Source organism: Netta rufina (genome assembly GCF_964035555.1).
Source record: "Netta rufina genome assembly, chromosome: 3".
NCBI classification, from domain to species: Eukaryota; Metazoa; Chordata; class Aves; order Anseriformes; family Anatidae; genus Netta; species Netta rufina.
Window position 1 is genome coordinate 19327178 of NC_140125.1, and position 23574 is coordinate 19350751.

Genomic DNA, 23574 nt, shown 5'->3' on the forward strand with positions numbered 1-23574 from the left:
TAGGAATCAGAAGTGGGGAAAAAAACCTGTTAGGATTAAACTGTCCAGTAGATGTGCTTGACACTCAGGGATTTTCACCAGTTTCTTTCTACCTTTTGCTTCTTTCTTCTGAAGTTCCTTGTGGGTACCCACCAACATTTTGCAGAGAAGAACTGGATAGAAACTTCTTTTGGGGCCTGTTAATGAAATTTAGTGGATCAAAGCACTATAACATGGTATCAACACTGTTTTGTGTTGTTTTAGACAAAATATCTTGCTTTAGAAGTTTCATGTCCCTTCAAAAGAATGGATGGTAAGGATAATGCTACAGGCTATGTTTAAATATTGTTAATATATAGCTAATGTAATGTAAATGATTTGCTGTCCAGAAATCAGGATTACATGATTTTGAAATACAGTTTGGTGAAGCATTGTTTGTAGAAAATCTGGCTGGTGCTAGTTTTAATCATCTATTTCAGGTAATGAGTTGTGGAATTGAATGGAACTTTATGGCTGATGATACTTCGTGGTTTGCAGATCTGTAACTCTTCATTTATTGTAACCAAAACAGTTTGAAATGTGTATGGTAATAAACAGCTTGTTTGCTGTTTATTTTAAGGTGCTTTTTTTTGAAAGACAAGAAGTGCCATGTGTCTAGTATTAATAATCATTTTTTAAATAACAGGCTAACGTTTCTTTGGGTGAGTAACAGTAGGTGTTTCATAGAGAATGTTTACTGACACTCCTACTAGATGCTTGTATATTGACTGATTTTTGTTAAAATCATATTCAAGTAATACAGCAATTGTATTGCAGTGCCTGAAGGCCACTCTTTTACACCTTGCTTAAGATACTTGTAGCTATTTACACTGTCTTTAACTTCTGTTTTTTCCAAATACCTATTTGCATCTAAATGCAGGTTATATACTAATATCTTGTGACATGCTTATTGGAAAACATTTCCATAGCCTTTGCTTTCTCCTCTTCTCCTTCGTACCTCGTGTATTTGCATTGTACCTTATACAGCAACCAAGAACAAGTTAAAACTACCTGTAAGGTATCTGTGTTGATTTTTCTTTAGGTTGAAATCTTGGCTTTCATGATTACTTGGTGAACCTACAAAGCATGTAACTTTATGCATGCTGCCAACTTGGTGCTTACTAGGGTCATTTTTCTATTTGTTGAGATCATATCAGAGCTTCAAGTTCAAAGTATACAGATTATGCAACTTCAGTTTATTTTATGTGTTTGATATTAAATCATCTAAATGGAAAGAAGCCTCGTGTTAGACCTTATCTCTCACAATATAGTAGGAACAAATCACATCTGCTTTATTACTGCATAGACGTTCATCAGTAATTAATCTTCTAATCTCTAATTTTCTACTTGCACTAGCTCTAAGCATTCTTTTTGGAAATATGTGGGTTATTTATGATCTCTGACAGCACTGCGACTTAGTGTACTTTCTTCGCATAATACCGTTTGACAAATGGGTAAGTTGCTTGTGGTTTCCTCCTGTGTTGTCGTAGGAAGCCGCAGTTAATTGATTGTGTGAGTGAAGAACAATGATACAACCACAGGAAGCCCTGTGGCTGAAACCAGTTTAGTTCTCTACTTACTTTTGATAATAACTTTCTATTTACAAGATGCTGTGTTTCAGTTAGGACAACATTGTATTTTGACTTCTAAAAGGTGGTGCTTATTGCAACATACAAACAGAATGTGGCACACTTCTTGAGATGGCAGGTATTTTACCAAGTATCTAAAAGAAATAGAAATACTGCTGATGAGAATTTGTGGGTGGAAATTTGTCAACGGTGGGAAGTTACCATTCAAACTTAACTTTGAAACCTCCAAGCTTACCTTTCAAACCACCTAAAGTTGGAGGTTTGAGAGGTAAGAGGTGCATGGAGGTATGGAGGACCTCCTGCTTGTTGTTTCTAGATCTGGAGCAGGCAGATGGTTCGGCTGTATAAGCCCTAACGCTTGTAGAAAAGAAAGGCTATGCCAGGAGAGCAATGCCATCTTTTCGGGGAACACCACACACCTACACTGCTTTAAATTGGTGATAAAACTGCATCCTCTTCTTAAGCAAGGATAGTTCATGCCTTGTCTTGAGGCCCATGCTTTCAGGATATAACAATGTGCAAAATTCTAATTATTTCAAATTTTGGTTACAACCAGCCTTTCTGTGACTTTGAGACACGCTAATAGCATTGTCGGAAATCAGGGCTTTTATGTATATAAATTTTCTGAAGAAACAGGAAGATGAACTTTTCAATACAACTGCGTGTTTTTTTCTTCCATCTTCAGGTATTTTAAAAGAATTTGTTGTCATGCTAAGTAAAACTACTGAAAGATACAAAATTTGTCATATATCTGCTTTCTTCCCTGCATGTGCTGTTAGCGTTACAACTTTTTATTTATAAATTGAGGAAATAAATGTATCCTTCCCTTGCCTTTTTATCTTAGGGATAAAACGTTTCCAGAATAAAAGCAAATGGCTTGCAAACCAAGTGGATTTTGAAAGAAGGGTCAGGAAATGCTGAGATGTAGAGCCCCAAGTTCTTGGCGTCTTTGAAATGTGTAGTCCTTAGCTCCTAGACTGGGCAACAACCACCTGATATTGCTTCTGGCTGTTTACTTACTGGATGTTTACAGCCTTGGGGCTATGTGATGCCAGTGTTGCTGAACCTGGGCAGGAAACCACACTTTTCTGTTGCTGTCCTGTGTCATGAAGTAGTGCAGCAGTGGGTATTGATCCCTGGCAGCTGGGTGAGATGTGGATAACTGTGGCACTATTGATCTGCTTGGCTGCTTAGCATGTACCTCTGAAGCCTCCTGAGGACAGTGCTTTCTCTGGGAAGCAGGAGTGAAGACTGGAGGAGGCAGTAACAGCAGAGATAAATTGGGATAGCAATACTAAGCACAGTAGTTTGGGAAATGCTGATATAATCTAAATTTCATTTTTTTCCCTTTAAATTCTGTTCCAGTCACTCTGTTATATTCTCTTAGAGACCGGTACGTAGAGTTTTCAATAGATCCAACAGAAATATTACAGATGGAGCTCAGAAACATGTGTACATATATATATATATGTATATATATATATATATATGTATGTATGTATGTATGTCTTGAATTCACTGCTTTTCAGATCTTAAATTAAATTTAAAGGCCATAAATCATGGAAATGACAGAGGTTGATAATATCTAAAAAAACTATCTGGAATAACTTGTGGAAAGTGGTGTTTTGGAAGCAGTAGCAGTAACATTTAAAAATTAGTAGTCAGAAGACGATTGACTGCAGAATCTGGGCTCAGTTCACTTAATTTCATTCACTGCTTGAAGCATCAAGGACACTCGGTAACATAACAGTAATTTGTTGTCATCATTAACAAATATGGGGAAGAAGCTTGCTGTCTGCTAGCAGATCTAGTGCGACTGATTGTCTAATTCAGAAGTCAGTGCTGAGGGGTGGGGTTAGTCTGCCAGACTGCTTGGGTCAGTGGAATGCACCTGTGAAATTTACCTAGAGAAGTAGTCTAGAAAGTTTTTTTGTTGTTGTTGTTTGTTTGTTTTCTTTCTTTGAACTTGCTTAACAACTTGTTTACAGAAACAATGTTTCTGTAAAATCTCAATTGAGCCATGTTTTCATGTTGCGTTGTGCCCAAGATCTGAAGATTGGGGAGGGAGAAAATGCAAGAAATGGCATTTGATTACATGCAGTTCAAAGTGACAGAAAAGCTAAAGGAATTCTGGCATCCAGTGTAGTTTAAAGCTTTGAAGAGCTAGCCCTCTGCTGTATTTGTCTCTCATATGTATATCTTCTGAGAAATGTTAAGGCTTTCGTAATTTAATCACAGTATATACTCTGTGGTCATATGAAGACATCACCCAACAGCAGCAATAACAAATAAACAAAATCAAATAATAATAATAATAAAACAACAACAACAAAAAAACAGTTCGACCACAGTGACCTTTAATGAAGATTGCCAAGTTTGAGATGTGTGAGAGTTGAAAACTGATGAAACTTGGTTTATGTCAGCTGGAGATCTGGCTCAGTATTTAACTAGAAACGATTTGCTGGTTGTGTTTTTATTTCATTCCCTAAGGAGATACTAATGCAGCACACGTAGAAGCAATATTACCGCACAAATACTAGCATGAAACAAAGACCCAAACCCCCAAACACTATTCCCATCTCTTTCAAGGTTATATAGGTAGCTAGGGAGGAATAAGTTATGTAAGAGCACATTCTTCCAATGCATACTTTCATCTTGAGTTGGCTTTTTGGACAGTTTGATTTTTTCTTCTGGTGGAGGAGGGAGAAATCATTCCTTGGAAAGATAAAGTTCCTATTTGCAGCAACGTTGCAGAAGATGTTCATGAACGATAGATGAGGGAGCGGAGACCAGGCAGAGCAAAGAGTGAGGAGTTCTTGACTATACGTGAGATGAGACTTGTGCTGAATTCCTAGAACATTTGTTGGTCTCTTCCAATGTACTAAATTGGAGTGATCATATCCAAACAGTCTGAAAATAAACATTCATACTTGTCTATACTCAAAATAGCTGAGTTGACAGAGAAAAAAAAACAAAAACAAAACCCAACACGTATGCATGAGATACCTAAAATCAAGATAAATTTATACAGCTCTTCCTAAAATAAAGTGTTTTGTGAGTATTTAGTGCAGCAAAATGTTTCTGATCAATGAACTGAAAGCGTATTGACTTGGTATGTTAATAAAGCTGTTAGCGTGCACCTCTTCATATATTAAGTTGATTGTGTGATCTTTATACTACTTCAAATGGGCTGAAGATCCATAATCCCTCTGTAGCTTTAAAGCAAGCATTACTCTTTCTTACTGAGCTAAATGTTACCCTAAATGTGAATGCATTGAGTATTTCATTTGTGCAGCAGTGAAGGATGAGAGAATTATTATTATTATTTTTTCCCAAACAAGATTTGAGAAATTGCCTTTGGCTTTGGTTATTCATGCATGCGTTATAGAACCTTAACTCTCCTGATCAAATTAAAGTAGTCCAAATCTCAGCATGAAAATAATGCTAGTTTAAAAATACTTCTGTGTGGTGCATGCCCATGGAAAATGTGGAACTATACCAGTGTGAGCACTTCTCACAACGTTGGCACAATCGCAGTTTACAAAATTGTGAGGTTTTCAGTAAAAGTGAATTCCAGACAGCTATGAATCTTAGGTGTAGCCTAACATTCCGTTCAAAGAAGCTTATTTTACTATATAATAATTTGGAGGTGGCATTGTTTTTCTGTTATGCTACATCTTTGTCAACATGCGTTAGAAAACTGTTGGGAGGTTAAAGTATTGAATGAGCATGGTGGAAACATGTAATATTTTACAAAGCCAGTCTTTTACCAGGGGCTTTAATTACATAGGTATGAAGGACAGTAAATCAAATCTGTCTGATTACAGGTTTTGAACAAGTTCCAGTTATCGCGGTCATACAAGCAGCATTCGAGTGCCTCAGTAACAGCTTTCTGCCTTCTTGACTCGAAATGTATTCCAAGGAAATTAGGGACTTCTGTGCAGAACATTGAAGTTAAAAATACGTACTTTTTTTTCTAGTTACTCACAAAGTCTTGCAGGCTCCAGAGAGCTCCCAAGCCAGAGGTTAAAGACTGGTGAGCTGGCAGACTCATCTGACCTGCTGGTGGAAGGAAGGGGGGAAAGAGAGGTGGCGCATCTTGTCGGTTCGTGTTTTGTTCGTGGCTATTATGGAGCTAAACTAAAGAAGGTTTGTAGGAACAGTCTCCAACTCTGACAGTGCTCGAAGCGGTCTGCAGGCAGGAGTGCAGTAGTAAAGGGCTGAAGTTTTTTTTCTCTTTGTTTTGACTCAAATAACTGGAGATATTCTGTAGTTGGAAACATTTTATCACGTATTGCTGTTGCTTGGATTTTGGACAGTGTTCTCTTGTATGGTCCCAGACAAACAGATACGTTCTGAGAGTTTTACTCTGGAGCTCTGGACCATTGTGGATATTCCTTTATCCAGTGGAAAAAAAAACTGCTACAAAGACGAAATAGGCAACATTTTTGAAATTCAAAGAAATATTCCCCAGTGAGATCCCCCAACTTAACCCAACTGTTTTGTGTTTATGCCCAGCGGTAGCTGCTTGCCTTGTACTTGCAATCACAAGCTCAGCATGGCCAAGTGGGATCTGTAGGTATCTCTAATCAATATCTGGATTACAGAATCTGGCATTCAGGCCTTTGAGTAGCAGAAGGATCTTCTCCTGCTCTTTGGTGGCCAGGACAGCTCCATCTTCGCGATTTCTTTGCTGTTAATGTTTCCTCTCTTAGTTCATTTCTGGTGCTTAATTAAAGTTGTAACTATGGAGCACTTTCTTATGTAGGTACCACGCAGCTTAAATATACTGATGTGTTTAATAAGCGTACCACAGCTGTGCTGTGGGTGAATGTACCCCATCGGTCTGTACGTTTTGTCCCTGTGAGGAAGTATCCCAGAGGCAAGTTTTGCCAGGAAATATTCTGCCTTGCAGCTGTAATTGACTGGGCTTCACCAAAGAGCCCGAGACAGGTGGGTTGTCTTTTGGTTTGGAGTTGTATGGACCCAAGGTACTGGGAGAGAGGGAAAGGGATCCTGTGCCAGCTGAGTGAGTTGAGATGAGGAAAAAGGCTTGCTCCCACAACTCTGTGCATTTTAACTCCTGTTAGAACAACAAAACCTATTCCAAGAGTTCTGTGTTCTTGTGGGTTTTGTTGGTTGTCTTTGTTTTTAAAGAAGGCTGGTGTGCTTAGCTCTTGTGTCTTTTTTTGAAATTTCATGTGTTACCGTGTGAGGCAGAATTTTCCCAGGTCAGCCACCCAACTTAAGTTGTGAGATCTTGTAGAAGGCAGGAAGGAAGACGAGAGGTCCTTCCAGTGCCCAAGGAATAACGTGCTGCTGGAAGAGTTCCTTCATGGGGTCAGTCACATTACAGTTAAAAAACACAAAACCGAGAAAAATAAACAAAACACAAGTAGTCGAAAGCATTAGAACGATAGAATATCCCGAGTTGGAAGGGACCCATAAGGATCATCACGGCCAACTCCTAGGCATTAAGCCTATAATCTTGAGGAAACTTTGAGTAGTTTAAATCCTTGATGTATCCGTATTTTTATCTGGTCTTGATGCATAACAGGACCTTTCCTTCAGTTCTTTCAAGTGATGCTCAGTTCTGAACATGCACTGAAGATCACTGGAGGAGTTGCTGCTTTCACAAGTGTGCCCTGTGTCCCATTTGCGCAGGTTACTGCAAACATAAATGATTTGGTTCAACTTTGTGTTTGCCTCAGGCCAGTCTGCCTTTACAGAAGTAAATAGCTATTTTTACTAACCGAATCAGGCTACTTTAACAAATGTGTGTGTTCTCTTGTTCCAAGTCACCTACTATGACAGCCAACTGCAAATAGTATCAGGGTAGGAGTGAAGCAAAGTGAAACTGTGTTTGCACAGTGATCAACTGAGTGAGAAGTAAACAAGGATGGTGGAAGGGATGCCTGGATTTAAAAGTCAGGAGAAAATCTCCAAAGGCAGAGGTGATCGTACAAGGAGAAATAGCCTCTCTGTGCTCCAGTATGAACGATGGGATCCTGTGCTCCCAGCTTCATCCTAGCCCTCCATGCTTGCTGGAGTTAGAGGGGGACAGGTCTGTGTCCTCGTGGCTCGAGCACTCCTAGTAGTGTTTTCCCACATCATTGCCAGCAGTGCAGACAAACTCACGATTTAGACCCATCAGCAAGGAAAGCTGAATCCTCTCTTATTTATCTGCGTATTTGGGAATGGCTGGGACATGCTGAGAGCTGAGTGCAGACCATCTGGATGAATTCCTCGTCACCCCTGGTTGTTTTTTTCTTGCACAATGGCATAACCTCCCTGGCTGGGGTTTGTCTGATGCAGTATTGCAGTGGTAGGGAGTAAACCCAGCTATAAGGGCGTCTTGGTTTTCCCCTGCTGGTGATTCCTGTGGCAGGTGTCCTCTCATTTTGCATGAGGCAGAAGTATGTGTATGCATTTGTTCTGTTTGATCCCTGTAACTCGGTGTAAGGGTCAGCAGATCTTAATGCTTTTTATTACAAATAGTTAGCAACTTTGTTCATGTCTCCAAGCTAACAGTCTTTCCAGGTCTATCGGTGGTCTGAAGCTCATTTGATGCCTGGATGTGTAGCATGCTGATAGCTACTCTCCCTAAGGTCGTAGCATTCCTGCAGGCCTGAGTTGTTAGCTAGATCAGACTGCTAAAGACTTCTTGGCTAAGGGGTATTTTTAAATTTTTCTCTCTTACTACTTTCCATGTTCACAAGTGGTTACTTGGCATGAGTGTTGCACGTCTATAAAGTGTTGGTTTGTTGTTTGTATCTCCTTGCTTTCTCTGGGGGCCCAAAAGATTATTCCAGAGAATTGTGCTGTATGGCACTGTGGACTTGAAAAACTAACTGGGACGTGCAGCTCTTTTGAAGCTGTGTGCAAGTTCTGCCGCCTTTAGTTAAGAATGACAGTGGGCAGAGAAGTCTTTTGTCTTTCTGCTGCCTCCAGAGCAAGGAAAATGTTTTATTTGTATTACTAAAACTTATCTCTAGGATGGAGTAGCAGAATGTAAATGGACAAGATAAAGCCCTTCTTCCCCAGTGCCTCCCACTCTCATACTGTAACAGTGAACTCCTTGTTGGAGGGTTTTTTCTAGTCTCAGGGCACTCCACAGTTTTGCTCATAAGCAGGACTGGGAAAAACCAGTTTACTTTTTCTGTAGTGTTCTCTTAAGGATGATCTCTCTGTCGTTGAGGCTGGTTTGGGCAAAAAGGTTCCTAAAGGCAGTGCTGTGAAAGAATAGTGCAGTAGTTTTGCCACCCTGCTTGCAGTCTGACGTAGTTATATTAGCAAGTAGGTACTTTTTTTGCTTTTAAATTAAAAAGGGTGACTTTGAAAGAATAGCAGAAGTCACTCACTGGAAGAGAAGAGGAAAGAAATGTAGATTCAGGTTCTTCTATCCTTTTAGATGGCTTTCTTATTTGCTTTGTGTGGAAATCAGGCCAATCGTGTCGATAACAGTCACCTAATGTTATTGCTGAAATAACAGCCGCCTTGTTTCTGTGGTGTTTTTAACTCTTTGGTTTTCCAAAATAGAGAGGAACGTTCTTGTCTCATACAAGGGACTCAATGGTTATGCTGGCAGCTGTATCAGAAGATTTCAAGAAGAAATCTTGTCATTTACATAACCTGTTCAAGAGCTCACGCTGCTTGTCAGAGAGGGCTCATATTCTGCAATGGGAATTTTTTTTTATTGTGTCTGTGTCTACTTATCTTCTGATTTTTGTTCTAGTGAACAATTTAGTTGGCTGAATATACTTTTTTATTTCAGGAAACTAATATAACTTTATGTTGTTTCCCAACATTATGTTTATATTTTGCAATGTCTTCACAAAGTATGTAGGAATAGCAAAAATATTTCTTGCAACATAGGAGGGGTGCTGTTAAACTTGCTGGTAAGGTGTTTCTTTCTTTCTTTCTTTCTTAAATATGTAGTTCTGCACTTTGTGAACACAGCGTGATAGATTCTAACCGTCCCTTTTGCAGTAGGTTAATAGGAAAGTTTCACTGGGATGACTGAAATTTTTGCGTAGAGAAATATGGTTTTCTGTTTGTACAGAGAGATGGTTTTGGTTAATTTACTAGTCAAATTCTCAAGTGGTCAATCTTTGGAATGAATGAAGACTTATTACTAGTAATCAGGAAGTCGTGCATGAGGTCTGGGCAGTGATAATTTACTTAAAAAAAAAAATCACTTGGTGCTCTCTGATATTTCAGTGGATTGTATTTTCAAGGATGGTTGTGAAGCTTTCAGGAAAAAAAACTGACTTACGGACTTTTCTTTAAATCTAGAAAAAGTGGTAAGAGTATGTAGCAGAAGTCTTTCTTTCAGATGTAGCAAGATAGTCTTAGGAAAGTCTGTCTGTTGTTCTGCTGCAGCAAGAAGATGGAGCCCAACTGAATTAATATTTTCCTTGTAGTTGTATATTTTTTCCAGAACTTAGATGTAGCACAGTGGCCTAGACTGTTCTTTTTTTTTTCATTGGGCCTTATTACATTCATTATTACCCAAGGCCCATATTCATTGGGCCTTATTACACCTCTAATACATGTCAGAGTTTTGTTTTTCCTTTTTAAGCATAATGGCATTATAGTACTCTTTTGTTTCTAATTGCACAGTCTTCTAAGGTCCTGTACTGATGCTGTATTTTCTGAAAGCTGCGTGTCTCTTTGTTTATACGTATATTTTTTCTTTCCTACTACAAGATGTGGCAGAATTTCAAGTGGTAGTTCCTCTGATAACAGATGTAAGTCATGAGTGTTGACACTGAAATGTATTTATGGTGTGTGTCCAGAAAAAAAAAAAAAAAGTTGCATATTTAAGTAGAAGAAAAATGCTTTGGTGAACCTCCAGTTCCTGCTTTCTTCAGGATTAAGAAGCAAATTCAGGTGCTCAGTTGTAAGCTTGTTGTTTTGGTTGAGTATCTCGTCAACTTTTTGCTCACTATTCCAAACTTATCTACAGAAACAGATGCATACAAGAATCTCAGATCATAATTTCAGTTCATCTTTTCCCGTAGTTGTGCAGCAGAGGAGACCTGATTCCCATCTTGTATGGAGGTACAGTGACATCGTCTGCCAAACAGGGCATGCAGTTTTAACACTGTGCACAAAAGGATTTTTTTTCTTGTTTTACCAATACCTCAGGACTGTCCCTGTCTGCCAAGTTTGGGGCCAGAAGGTGTTCAACCATGTTTATTTGGTGTTGGCTTCGTTTGATTTGGTCTGATGGTGCTGCCCGATCTCCACATGGGGCCTGGGCCACGAGACTTGGCATGGGTCCGAGATAAATGTTATACCTCCTGTGCTTCCCACTCTGAGTTAGGAAGCCTGAAAGGGAGATGGCTCCTTCTGAGGCTCCTTCTGAGTGCTTCAAAATCAACTGATTCTGGTACTCGGTTTCAGAAAATCTGCCAGGGCCTTAAAAAGTCATGAGCTCTATGTACAGAGCAGAGCACTTCCTTGGAAGTTGCCCTCACCCTTAGGTCTGCTCAGACATCTATTTTCTCTCTTTTTTTTTTTTTTTTTTGGTTTTTGTTTTTGTTTTGTTTTGTTTGCATGTTTGTTTTCAGCCTCCAGAGAGGATTCTGTAACTCGTGTCCAAGTATCTCCACCTGGTTGTGTGCTTGTACTAAGATGTGTAGGAATTTTCTTCTGTGTCAGATAAGAACCTTTTACAAGAAGTTCAAATTTGTTTTGTGGAGCAGTTCAGAAGTTGAAAGCTGTATGTGCACCCTTGCCAAAGACAGCAAGCATACATGCAGAGTAGTGAAGATGATGAGCTTTTTTCATGTTCATAGTGATGGTGTTACCATTTCTTAAAAGCCTTAAGAGATCTGAATCGTACAGCTTACTGTGTGTATCTTGTTCCACTATTCAGTTGTCCATAAAGCTAGATTTCCTCCCCCCCACCCTCCATCCGCCAATATTTTTGTGAATATTCCTGGCTTTAATTTCACCTATTGAATTTATAGTTCAATATAGAGGCTGACCTCCTTTCAGGCAGTTGCAGAGAGCAATGAGGTCTCCCCTGAGCCTCCTCTTCTCCAGACCAAACAATCCCAGTGCCTTCAGCCACTCCTCACAGGCCTTGTGCTCCAGGCCCTTCCCCAGCTTCGTAGCCCTTCTCTGGACACGTTCCAGGGCCTCGATGTTCTTGTAGTGAGGGGCCCAAACAGTGTGCATGGTGTGGTCTCACCACTGCCCAGTACAGAGGACAGTCACTTCCCTACTCCTGACGAGCACACTGCTGCTGGTACAGGTCAGGATGCCATTGACCTTCTTGGCCACCTGGGCCCGCTGCCAGCTCATATTCACCTGTCTCTAGACCAGCCCTCTCAGGTCCTTCTCCATGTGACAGCTGTCAGGCACTCATCATCAAACACATACCACTGCATGGGGTTATTATAACTCAAGTGCAGCACCTGGCATTTAGCCTTGCTGGATGTCATGCAGTGTGACCTGGCCCATCAATCCAGCCTATCCAGATCCCCCTGCAAAGCCTTTCTACCCTCAAGCAGGTCAATGTTCCCACCCAACTTCCATTTGCTCTTTTTTAATGAATCCTTGTGTATGCAAACAAATACATGTATTACTACGCTGTAGTTTTGTCTTCTCTGAAGCTGTCAGTTTACATCAGGTTTGGCAGAGTTGAGTTGTCACACACATGTCCTGTTGGTATCAGTGGAAGTTAAATGTCTGCATTCCTCTCATGATCTGGGCTCAAGACATCATTGCAGTAGACAACAGACCTCCAAAGGTAATTTCATGAGCAGAAATGACTTTAAAAAAAACAAACAACACCTTGAGTTCCTGTTAGTTGTGCCTTGTGGCTGATTTGGAGTCCCCAATTAAAGGTTTAGTTGTACTTATAACACCTGTACAGGAGGGCGTTTACTCCCATGCCTCTGTCTGGATCCAGAGAGTCTTTCCTCCATCTAAGAAGCAAAAGGGAGGAGTTGGAGGCTGCGTGGGCTTAGTCTCTTCTGCCAGCAATCTGATTTTGTAGAGCATGCAACAAAGAAATTGCTTTTGAAACATCTGCATAGAGTCATGCTCGGTTCAGGTCAGGTGATAGGTTGGAGGTATGAGGAGACACGGATTAAGGCATGCCATGGAAATGTGGCGGCTCCACTTCTGTCACTTGCTTGTGTCACTCTCCTGACAGTGATTTACGTGTTCTTATGTGTAAAGATAAGATTTTTATCTTTTGTGTGTAAACAAAAAGATTCTTCTGACTAAGCATAATCACCAACAAAATTATTAATTTAAAAACAAATCTAGTCTGAGAGCAATTATAAATCTAGGGGATGAAAACAAGTATTTCTGAATACTACCTCATGTCTGAAGATCTGAGTTCTGTCCTGGTCTCTTTCTTATGGACTAGCTGTAAAAAACAAATAAATGTCCGTGATGGCTATTGCAAATACCACCCATCCTTTTTTTTGCTTCTGTATGATTTTTTTTTTTTTTTATGTGCTATCATTACTTGAAAAAATAACAAAAAAGTAATCCCAAAATACTTAATTGTACTGAAGAGTCCTTTCCACTTAAGCAGTTAGATAAGCAGCCCATTTCCTCAGAATGAATATTGCTGAAGTTGTTTACAGCAAGTAGTACTTCTGGACTGAATTCTGACTCTCCAGAAATGGAAAAGTATTTAAATATGTTTAGTTTATCTCAAAGAAATTAAAAAAAAAAAAAAAAATCATCTATAAATAAGGAACACAGTCAGTTGAATACTACCTTTTTATGGGAAGTACAGAAAGTTTAGGTGGAAAGGAGTTTCTGTATTGTAGAGTAGAGGAAAGTTGGCAAGGCATGGATAAGTATGAGCTGTTGAATAGATTTGTTTTCTGAATAGATAATGGAAAAATACATTTTGAATTTTCATGTATGTGTCATGTCTGCATGTTGCATTTTTTTTCTCCTTATGTTTGTAGTCCTCAGAATATTGCGCTTAGTTTCAGTAATCAGTTTTATTTCCTAGGTGATAACTAGGGAATCTGAGAAAGAGGAACAAATTGTGTTTTTGTGGTGGTGGTTTGTTTTTTTCTGTGAAGCCAAGCTAAAACTAATGGTGTTTTTTCTTTTTTTTTCCCATTCCTTCTGTAGGTTCTCAGTAAATGCATACTAACAACCTCTAACAATCTTAAAACTCCTGGCCATTATTAATAGGTATTGCTATTTTTTTCTAAGGATTTGAGATCAGAAAAAAAGTCGTGTTTGGAGGGTAGAATAAAAATGATGAAGTTGTAAAGTTTTCCTTAATTGTTAGGGACTGCAGTGCGTTGTTATGGAAGTAATCTGTGTTTGACCCTAGGACTTGACTGTTTGTCAAGAATGGTTTAAAAATAACAAACTGTGTTTGAGAATTATGTGGAAGGGTACTCTTTCTTCAGATATAACTAATTCCAAATATACGTTTGATCCTTCTTTTTTAATAATCATTTTTACTAATAACATAGTTGTACTGCTTTCCTATGCATTCCTATATTTCTTATTTTCACAGAAAGAAAAGCCCATAGGACAGTGTAAAACTAATGCAGGCAGTGTTCAAAACTCAGTATCTCTAATGACAACAAGCGGTAAATTCTGAAGAAATAATAAAAACCTAGCTGTAATGTGTGTATTATTTTAATCTTGGCAAAATTCCTTCTCATGATATTAAGTTCCTATTGCGTGCACTCTGTAATATTTCCATTTCACATGAGATACATCAGAGGAATTCTTGCGTTTATATGTTTTAAACTTTTAATGTCTGAACTTCCATTTGTTGTGAGGTGCAGATCAGAAAGGTTGTCCATGAAGGCAGAATTAGGATTGTAGCTGTGTGCATTTGTATGGTATTCACCTCCAGGAGTTTCCCAGTTGTGAGTGGGACTTTCAAGAACAATGCGTATTCAATGCAAATATGAATAAGAGTATCAGTGAAATACCCTGTATAGGATTGAGGAGGAAGCAAGGTATTTTGTTAGGTGATCTATCAGTTCAGATGGTTGGTGCTTGCCTGTGACCTCCTGGAGAAGAGTTTGCCTGCTGCCCCAGCTGTTCTGAGGCTCTCACAGTTTGCTAGGAAAAGTCGGCGATAACATGCAGTGAGTGCTTTGGGGTAACAGCACCACGAGGGAGGAGTGAGAGACAGGATTCAAGTGATTCATGGCAAAAGACACACCTGCCAAATCGCACACACTGAGCACACGTTGGAAGTGGGAAGTACACGCTAAAAATATGTAGCTACACAACTTGAGTCATTTTAGAGGAGGAGGGTTTGTGGAGGATCTGCTTGACCCTACTCCTCACAAGCTTTAGAGCGTAACCTATAGAAGAGATTAAAATGGTTTGCATTTTGAGTTTTTACAGCTTTTTTGCTTTGTATAGATAACTGCAAAAACAGTCTTTTAATTAAAGTTGTAAAGTAAAAGGAAGGCAGATTGTTGTGTAGCTCAAGTACCTGATGTCAGTCACCTGCAATTTAATGAAAGATAAGTTGGAGCAAAGCCTCAAGACTACTTGTGGTGGTAAAAGGAGAAAGGAAATAGCTCAGGGAATTCGTGAAAGGGCGCTGGCAAGTGTTCATTGCCAAAACTAAATGGGACTTTGGTGACAGAGGGACTTCAGATAGACACACCAGAGTTTGGAAGGAAAAGCAGGAGACAGAATTAGCAGTAAGGGATGGTTAGAGAAAGAATTAGGTTCAGATGGAGGCTTCTGTGGCTGGCAGGACAAGGCTATAAGGATGTGGTCGTAAACAGAGACAGCCATGAGCAGATGGATTTAGGAAGCGGGTGAGGTACAGATGTGGACAAAGCTGTGAGGTGGCTGTGGGAGAAACCATCAGGTGATGTGGCAAAAGAACATGGGGACAAAACCGGACGATGGTTTTTGTGGTAGAAGCTAGAACTGAACAGCTGGGAAGGAAAGCACTGGGATGAAGAGTCACAGGAGGGAAGAGCTGGAGCTGGATCACCTACTTGTGAGAGGCAAGAGAAGGTAGTCCAACCAAAGTTTCAATATTAGATCTGTTTGAGTAAAATCCTTCAAATTTTTAATTTTCTAGCTTCAGACATGGAACAGGAGACTCCTAAAGTGCTGTGAAATACCTTGGCCACTGAGCAGGGGGCTTCTTCAGTGCTGATCCATGGTGTGAATGGTAGCTGGCAGCACCGGTCCTTTACTTGGTGAGGAGTAAGTGTTAGATGCCTGCGTTTGGAGGAGCGAAGTCACTGGCTTTATTGTGGTGAAACACTCATCTTCTTATGGTATGCAGCAGAACTTCTAGAGGTCATTATTATTTTCAGATGAGGAGAATATTTAAATCATGTATTAAGGATGAAAAACCATGCATACAGAGCAAAGGAAATAGCAGAATTAACGATGCCTCCACAGCTCCCCTGAGAGGATGTCTTACAGTCTGCGGTTACCAAATATGTGTTCTGCAGAAGGGAGAGCTGTTACTTGACAGGTGGTCATTCTTTCCTTTGTTTTTTCCCCCTTCTAAAAATTTGCTCTGTGGTTGCATGCTTTGTTTCTTGCATAATATCCACATTTGTCTCTGGTAGTCATCAGCCCATAATCTTTCACAAACAGTAAGATAGTTGTTGTTTTTTTTGTGTTTTTTTTTAAGAGTGCAATCAGATCAAATGGCAACATCTTAATTTTACGTGATAAAATTAAGGCCCTGAGAGACTGAGTTTTACTTAAACAGGAATCAAAAAAGAATATATTTTGATTCTTCAGAACATTTAGTAATTCTAAACACAGGCCTGATAAATTTTAGTTAATTCTAAACATAGTGCAAGCATCCAATGTTTTTTGGCAGTCAAATAACAGCATTTTGAGTTGTATGTGAAATACTAAGGAATGCAAAGTTTGATCTTGTCTGTCAGAAATGTGATTTCTGTTGTCTTGGTTCCAGCTCTGTGACAGCATGAAGGATGGACTCTAAGCAGTATTCAGCTTTATAAGCATATGACCACCTTTTTTCTCCTTTGTTAGCCTTTCAGGTTTTCTAAATACCTGATTTTTTTTTTTTTTTTTTTTTTTTTGTCTACTCTTGTTTTGCTCCTAGAGCATTTCCACCCCCTTTACTAGGTGAAGCAGGAGTCCTATGGTAAAGATTTTACTGCCAGTGCTACAAGAATTGCATCAGAATTACATAGCAGGATGAAGTGAAGTTCAACATTACATTTTTTCTGATAGTATTAAAACATGGGGTGGTTCACTGAAACTCTTGTGATGAGAAAGAATGGTGACATGAAAAATCATAGCTGGATTTTGATGTAGTGTGGAAGCGTTGCCCAGATCTGCAGTGAGGGTTTAACGAATGCAGGTATTACTTTTCATCTGAGTCTTGGGGGAGGAACAGAACTGTCGTGTATGTTTGGGAAGGATATTTTATTTCTCTCTCTGATTTTACAATTCCTGTTGAATCTTCTGCGGTAGCTATAGCCAAAAATGGCTGGATGGTCTCCAGTTGACCTAGAAGAGAACTGATTATTATTATTGTTGTTATTATTATTATTATTATTATTATTATTATTATTATTATTATTATTATTATTATTATTATTATTATTATTTATTAATAAGGATGAATAGGATTCAAAATATTGTGTCTGCATGTACAACTGTAAGGGAATTTGTGGACGTACTTCTGATTTTTGGAAAACAACAGATTCTTAAACTGTACAGACAGATGTTGGCAATTAATTGTTCATCAGGAAAACATGTTAAAAATGTTCTGAATGAAAACTGAATCTTAACTGCTAAAACTGAAAAGGGTATTTGTGGCTTAAATTTTTTACTTTGCCTTAAATAACGTTCAGCTGTTATCGCTGTCAACTATTGTGTGTTGTCCCTGGTTTCCTCTAAAGAGACAAGAAACTTCAAGGAAGCCTTCTTGTGCTGTTTTGCCAATCTTAGGTGGGTAGAGATAAAAGGAGACTTTTGTCTCCTTTCAATTAAATAAGTCTTTAAACAGCTCTGTCTTGATGACTGCCAATTATTTCTCCTTTCTTTTCAGTAGTAACGTTTATTTTGGGAGGAACTTTCTCTCACACCTCCTTTCTGGAGATTTTTGAAACATCCACTTGTGGTCTGTCTTAACTCAGAAATGCTATGTACACATTTCATAATCACAGTGGATAAAAGCCAATTGAAAATAGTTTGGATTTGGACTGAACCTGTAAAATAAAAACACTTGTTCAATTACTTTCAGGAATTCAGCAGAAATTTCAAAACTGCGGAATGCCTTTAAAAACATGTCCATCAGTGCACTGTATTTTGCTTTCTTCTTTTTTGTTTTGTTTTTGTGTTTGTGAGGACGGTGTTAGTAGGAATTGCAGAAACTTTCGGTAGTGTGAGTGACAGTTTCTTAGGTCAAGTGTTTTTCCTCCTTTGCAAGGGAAAGCTCTGTGTGTATTTTTATATTATTTTTTTCAAGTGGGCCCACGTGAACCTAATGAGGTTCTGCAAAGCCAAGTGCAAGGTGATGCACCTCTCCTGTGAAGGAAGGCTGATAGAGAAGAAAAGGCTCTGGGGAGACCCCATTGCAGCCTTTCAATACTGAAGAGGGGGCTTATAAAAAAGATGGAGAGTGGCATTTTTTCAGGCAGATAACGACAGGACAAGGGGAATGGTTTTAAACTAGAAGACGGGAGATTTAGATTAGAGGTTAGGAGGAAATTCTTCACTCAGATGGTGGTGAGGCCCTGGCACAGGCTGCCCAGAGAAGCTGTGGATGCCCCATCTCTGGAGGTGTTGAAGGCCAGGCTGGATGGGGCTTTGGGCAACCTGGTCCGGTGGGAGCTGTCAGAGATGTTGGAACTAGGTGATCTTTAAAGTCCCTTCCAACCCAAGCCATTCTATGAATCTTTCATATGATTTATAATTAACTGATGAAGGAAAGGGGTTTTCTCTTGAGATAGAAAACTAGCAGATGGACATAGGCTGTTTTCCTTTTCGATTCCCTGTTTCTGTTACAATGAACTTTCACCATTGGTTTTAACAATTGTGGTGGATTCAGCTTTTAGTTTCTAAATCTTTTTTAAAATTTTAGAATTTTAGAATTCCTTAATATTGTCCTGTTCTGTTTTGTTTTATTTTTAAATCAACTGTGAGTGCACATTTTAAATTGCTGCTCCAAGCCTGCAAATGCCTTCTCTAAGCAGTTTGTGATCCTCAACTCACCTTGATTGAATTTAACCCCGTGCATACAGCAGCTCTGGTTCTCTGCAGTGAGGAAGGGAGAAGGAGAGATGGACTTTTATCCTCATGAGTTTAAAAATTAAATCCCTTGGTATTAAATATACTGTAAGTAATGCTAATATGTGTCCTCAAAGTGCTGCAGACAGGCGCTATCACCAGTCATGGAAACTGCAGCTCTTTTGGAAAAAGAGCATTATTTTCTAACTGTACCTTATGAATCTGTTAACAGAAAGGGGGAGTTACCTGGGGTTGGGGTGTTGTGTACCCGTATAATTTAATAGAGCGGTGTTGCAGGGGCCCCTTTGAGCATATTGCATTTGGAAAACCCTTCTCTGACCAGGAGGTTTGCTGTCTTCGTGTGGCGTTGCCAAATCAGTTGCCTGTGAACCTCATAGTCTGGAAAGCCTGGCGTATGAAATTGCTGTCTGAAGAGCTGCCTTCCAAGACCCTTGCCTAGGCCAAACTTTCCGTGCGAGAGATGGCTGTTGCCACAAGAACAGCAGATGTTTGTACAGCAGACAAACAACATAGATGATAAAGCAAATTGACCTTTCTTTTTTGTTTTGGAACGAGCTATTTAGAGTACATTCCCAGAGCAGATCTTTTTTTCCTCTTTCTTTTCTTTTCTTGGACTATGTCTTCCATCATAGAACTGCTTGACTATACATCAACATTTCTAATGCTACAGATGATTAAAATATATATATATGCTAGGGTTTACTAACATTTCCACTAACACCGATGCTACAAATCATTAAACTGTACCCAAACGTATTCTTGCCTGTTGTATTTTACTGAAGTAGTTTTAATGATGTTTATTTTTCCAGTGTCCCTATGGGAACCCTGGAAGAATCCAAAATGTAATAATTAAAGAATGACAGGCCTTTCCTTACAATATAAAGTAAGGAAGAGTTTTGTGGTTTAAATAGCTATGCTGTTGCTTGTTAACAAGATATTTTGCCTTGTATGCTATCCAGGCCTACAATGGTCCAAAAAACAAGTCGAAGTCAAGAACTACACGTTTGTTTTCAATCAGTTGTTTTTCAAGTTAAAAGACTTGAATAGGATGTTCTAATTTGTTCAGTTATATACATCAGTAGTGTTAATATTTGTATTAAATTACTTGGAACGGCACAGCTCTTCCTGTCCCAGTAAGGCAGTACATTTTGCTGTCACTTATCTGTCACTTATTTTGCTTATTGCAAGACTTTTTTTTTTTTTTTTTTTAAATAAAAAAAAAGTCCTGCTTTTTTTTTTTTAAGTTTTAAAAAATTGGTTGAAAGTTTGGGATCTCAGTGAGTTTGAGAAAAATACTTTAGTTGAATGACATTTAAAAAGAATACCCTGCACTTTAATTGTACCATTAAATACATGGAATAAAACAACTATAAATTGAAGGTAAAAATATCACTAAAATAAGTGCAAATCTCAGTGTCTTATGGCTACATCATTACTACATGTATTTGGACCTAAAACCTACTTGTCTGTTCATTTATTTAGGCAAAAACTGATGTTCCTAGAGTTATAACAAATGTAACTCATGTTAGATTCCTTGCATCTGAAGAATCTTAGAAAAATTGAACGCGTTAAGGCTGATAAGAAAAATAAAAATTAAAAATAAATGTTACTTCTTCAGGGCAAAAATATCAATTGTTGTTATCAGTGGCTTGTACGGTCAAATCATATGATAATCAAGAAAAAACTTGTTTCCAAATTCATTAGCTGCCTATGGAGAGGGTTTATCTGAAAATAGTTCAGCCTGCCATTTCTCCTTGTCAAGTCATTTCAAACCTACAATGACAAACTGGGTGCTTGGTCTTTCAGTTCATGGACTCTGGCAAGGTAGTGCATTTTTTGAGTTAAATTTTGTTTTCAACTTGTATTTGGATACAAACAGTGCTAAATGTATATATATACATATATATATATACACACACACACACATACTGTCTTTCTTTTGCTTTATTTTAAATTAGTCTAAATCTCTCAATTTAAGAATATAAATTCAGTAAGTCAACCTCATAAAGTTGTGTATTTACTGTAGTGGAATTGTTTGCAAGAGTAAGAGGGAAGTACTGAACCCTTTGTGCTTCAGAGAAACAAAGCGTAGGGGAAAAGAATGCTATTATTTATAGGCACAATAACTGTAAAGAACTTCTTTTGTCTGAAACATAGTAAGTATTAAATCTTTGACTTGACAATGTATCATTCCATTTGGATGAGAACATCCAACCTGGTGTTAAGTAATTCCTGTATCATCTCTTAACATGAGAATTAAGTTGAATGTTGTGTGTTTAATTCTCTTCCCACCCAAACCTTGGAAATGTGAACTTGAAATGTGGTGGTTTGAATTTCTTAATTTTTTTAATGCTGTTCTTGTAATGGAGCATAAAAAAAAGTAAAGTCTGGTTGTTGTTGTTCCCCTCTCACCCTCTGTGTTTTTTGTTTGTTTGTTTTGTTTTGTTTTTTCTTTTTATGGGGGGTGGGAGTTTGGATTTAGGAAGGGGATGTAGGGGGGACAGGTTCTTCTTTTTTATTTTGGGTTCTTTTATTCTTTTGATGAACCCACTTTATACATGTAGGGTATTTTCCATTGAATGTGTTAATAATGTCCTCTGAGTACAACTGTTCTTGCTTCCAGTAGCAAAGAATTAACTCATAAGTGTCCTCTCTCTTGAAGAAGTGGTCTATAAAAAATAGTGCATGATTCATAAATGAGGCCAGTATTATCCTTCTGGTCATCTTGCATCAGCATTTTGATTTTATATCAAATACAATACTGTTTTGCTGTTTGTCAGAGAAAATCATATTGTCCAAAGTGAACTTCTCATTATATTATCCTTTCCTTTTGTGATCACAGATCACATAAAACACAAATGGCAGTGGATGTCTATGATCTCAAAAGACTGCATCATTGGACTTTTTCTTTTTCCTTTTCTTTAAAGGCAAAATCCATTTTTTTTCTCACAGCAGTTTCATCTTAGTTCTACTGCCTGTTATTCCCAGCTTTAAACTTTGTTACATTACATTAGAGAATATAGGTATATAAGCAAAATGGTCTGTTGTTTTCAGGACTCTGATTACATCTATTTTATGTTTCATTGTGGTTTTTTGTTTGTTTGTTTCTTAATGGTTGATATTTTCCTTGTTTCAGCAAAACCGTTTACATCTAAAGTGAAACAGATGCGACTACATAAAGAAGACTTTGAGATCCTGAAGGTGATTGGGCGAGGAGCCTTTGGTGAGGTATGTGTGTGAAAAATGAAGGATTTGAATATACTTGCTGATCTGCCTCACTGAGAGACAGTTCATAGCTACATACCAGTGTGCAAGTTTTACATTATTCAGGCATAAGAGATATTTTAGGCCAACCTAATGCTTGATGCAAGTTTATTTTGTTTTACACCTTCTCCGGCAGCCCTTTACAGCTCTTTTTAATCTCTTAACTTTTGAGAGAAGGCAAGTTCACATGGGCTAAAAGACTGTATTTCAGCCATCTGATAAGTCATTTACTTGACTATAGTTCTTTGAGTCAGCAGATAGAGACCACTGAGTTACTGATGGTGTGAAGATCTAGTCTTTTCCAATCATCCTAATAACCGAATTGCCTGAAAGTAGTTTTCAAGAACTTGAATTGCCAGATACTGATACTGACATACTAGGAACACAGAAAAATATCTCTATTCTTGTTGCTTTGTTTCCTAAAATTAATGTTTGATTTTTTTCCTATATTTCTTGTAAGGATCTTACCAAATGTTAGGTTCTGTTTTAGTTGTCACCTACTACTGTCAAACTATAAAATAAAAAAAAAGTAGCTGCTTCTGATTAAACCGTCTTTTATTTCAAGTTTCAAGCAAGGCTGTTCACCACTAAGTTTTATGGCCACTAGGGATGTCAGAATATACAGGCTGAGGAAACTGGAATGAATAAACCCTAGCTTTCTGCCCCCCTTCTTAAGTTATATTAAGAATGTGCTTTGTTCTTCACTTAAGTCACTGTTTATACAGAAGGAGCAAGAAAACGTGTAACAATGCCTAGAATTTTTTGATGGCCCAATGTGCTACAAATGAGAATAATATGCAAAGCTTCTGCAGAAGTTATTCCTTATTGCCTCAAAAATAAAAAATAAAAAATAATCTGAGCGCTGAAATCCAAAGTACAAGGAAAAGATTCTGAGCAATGTCTTAATTTCTTCTGGAACGGGAAATGTTTTTCAGACTTATGTTTTCATTGATATAAAAGCATCTCTGGGGGCTTTGATGGCAGATGAGGACAAGTTTTCAGGTTTGCATATATATTTGCTTAATGTGAAAAATTAGGCTTTACTAGACTTATTATGGAAGAACAAAATTCTGTAGGTAGTACTTAAGGAACAGGAATTTTTACTGTAATGTAGTATCCACTCGTGGATAATCCATCTTCAGTCTTGACCTTTGCCACAAAGGAAATGCTGCATTCACTGTCTTGATGCAAATATTTCTGCATAAATCAGTGACTTTCTCAGTGTTGCCATAGTAGTTGCAGCTCAGTTCATGCACAAATCATACAGGATGTAAGAAAAATCACTGTGTGAGTACTTTCTTGTCAGAAGAATCATGCATGAAACCTGCCTTATATTACACTTTCAAAAAGAGGTCCTTTTAGTCTGCTGAATCAGCATCAAACTCCAGAGCAGCTAATTCCCACACCCACCCACCCCTGCAGTACTTTCGAAGGAAGCTTCTTTGCGATGAATCATACCATCGATAGTGAGAGC

General features: G+C 38.4%; 1 protein-coding gene across 5 annotated transcripts in view; it reads left to right on the top strand.

Moving 5' to 3' along the window:
• The window catches only part of CDC42BPA (CDC42 binding protein kinase alpha), a 150023-nt gene that overhangs the window by 20793 nt on the left and 105656 nt on the right, over positions 1 to 23574 (top strand). For all 5 annotated transcript variants that reach the window (XM_084284371.1, XM_084284372.1, XM_084284373.1 and 2 more), the window contains exon 3: positions 21973 to 22064. In XM_084284371.1, coding sequence (XP_084140497.1) covers positions 21973 to 22064 — 92 coding nt within the window. The remainder of the gene's footprint in view (positions 1 to 21972; positions 22065 to 23574) is intronic.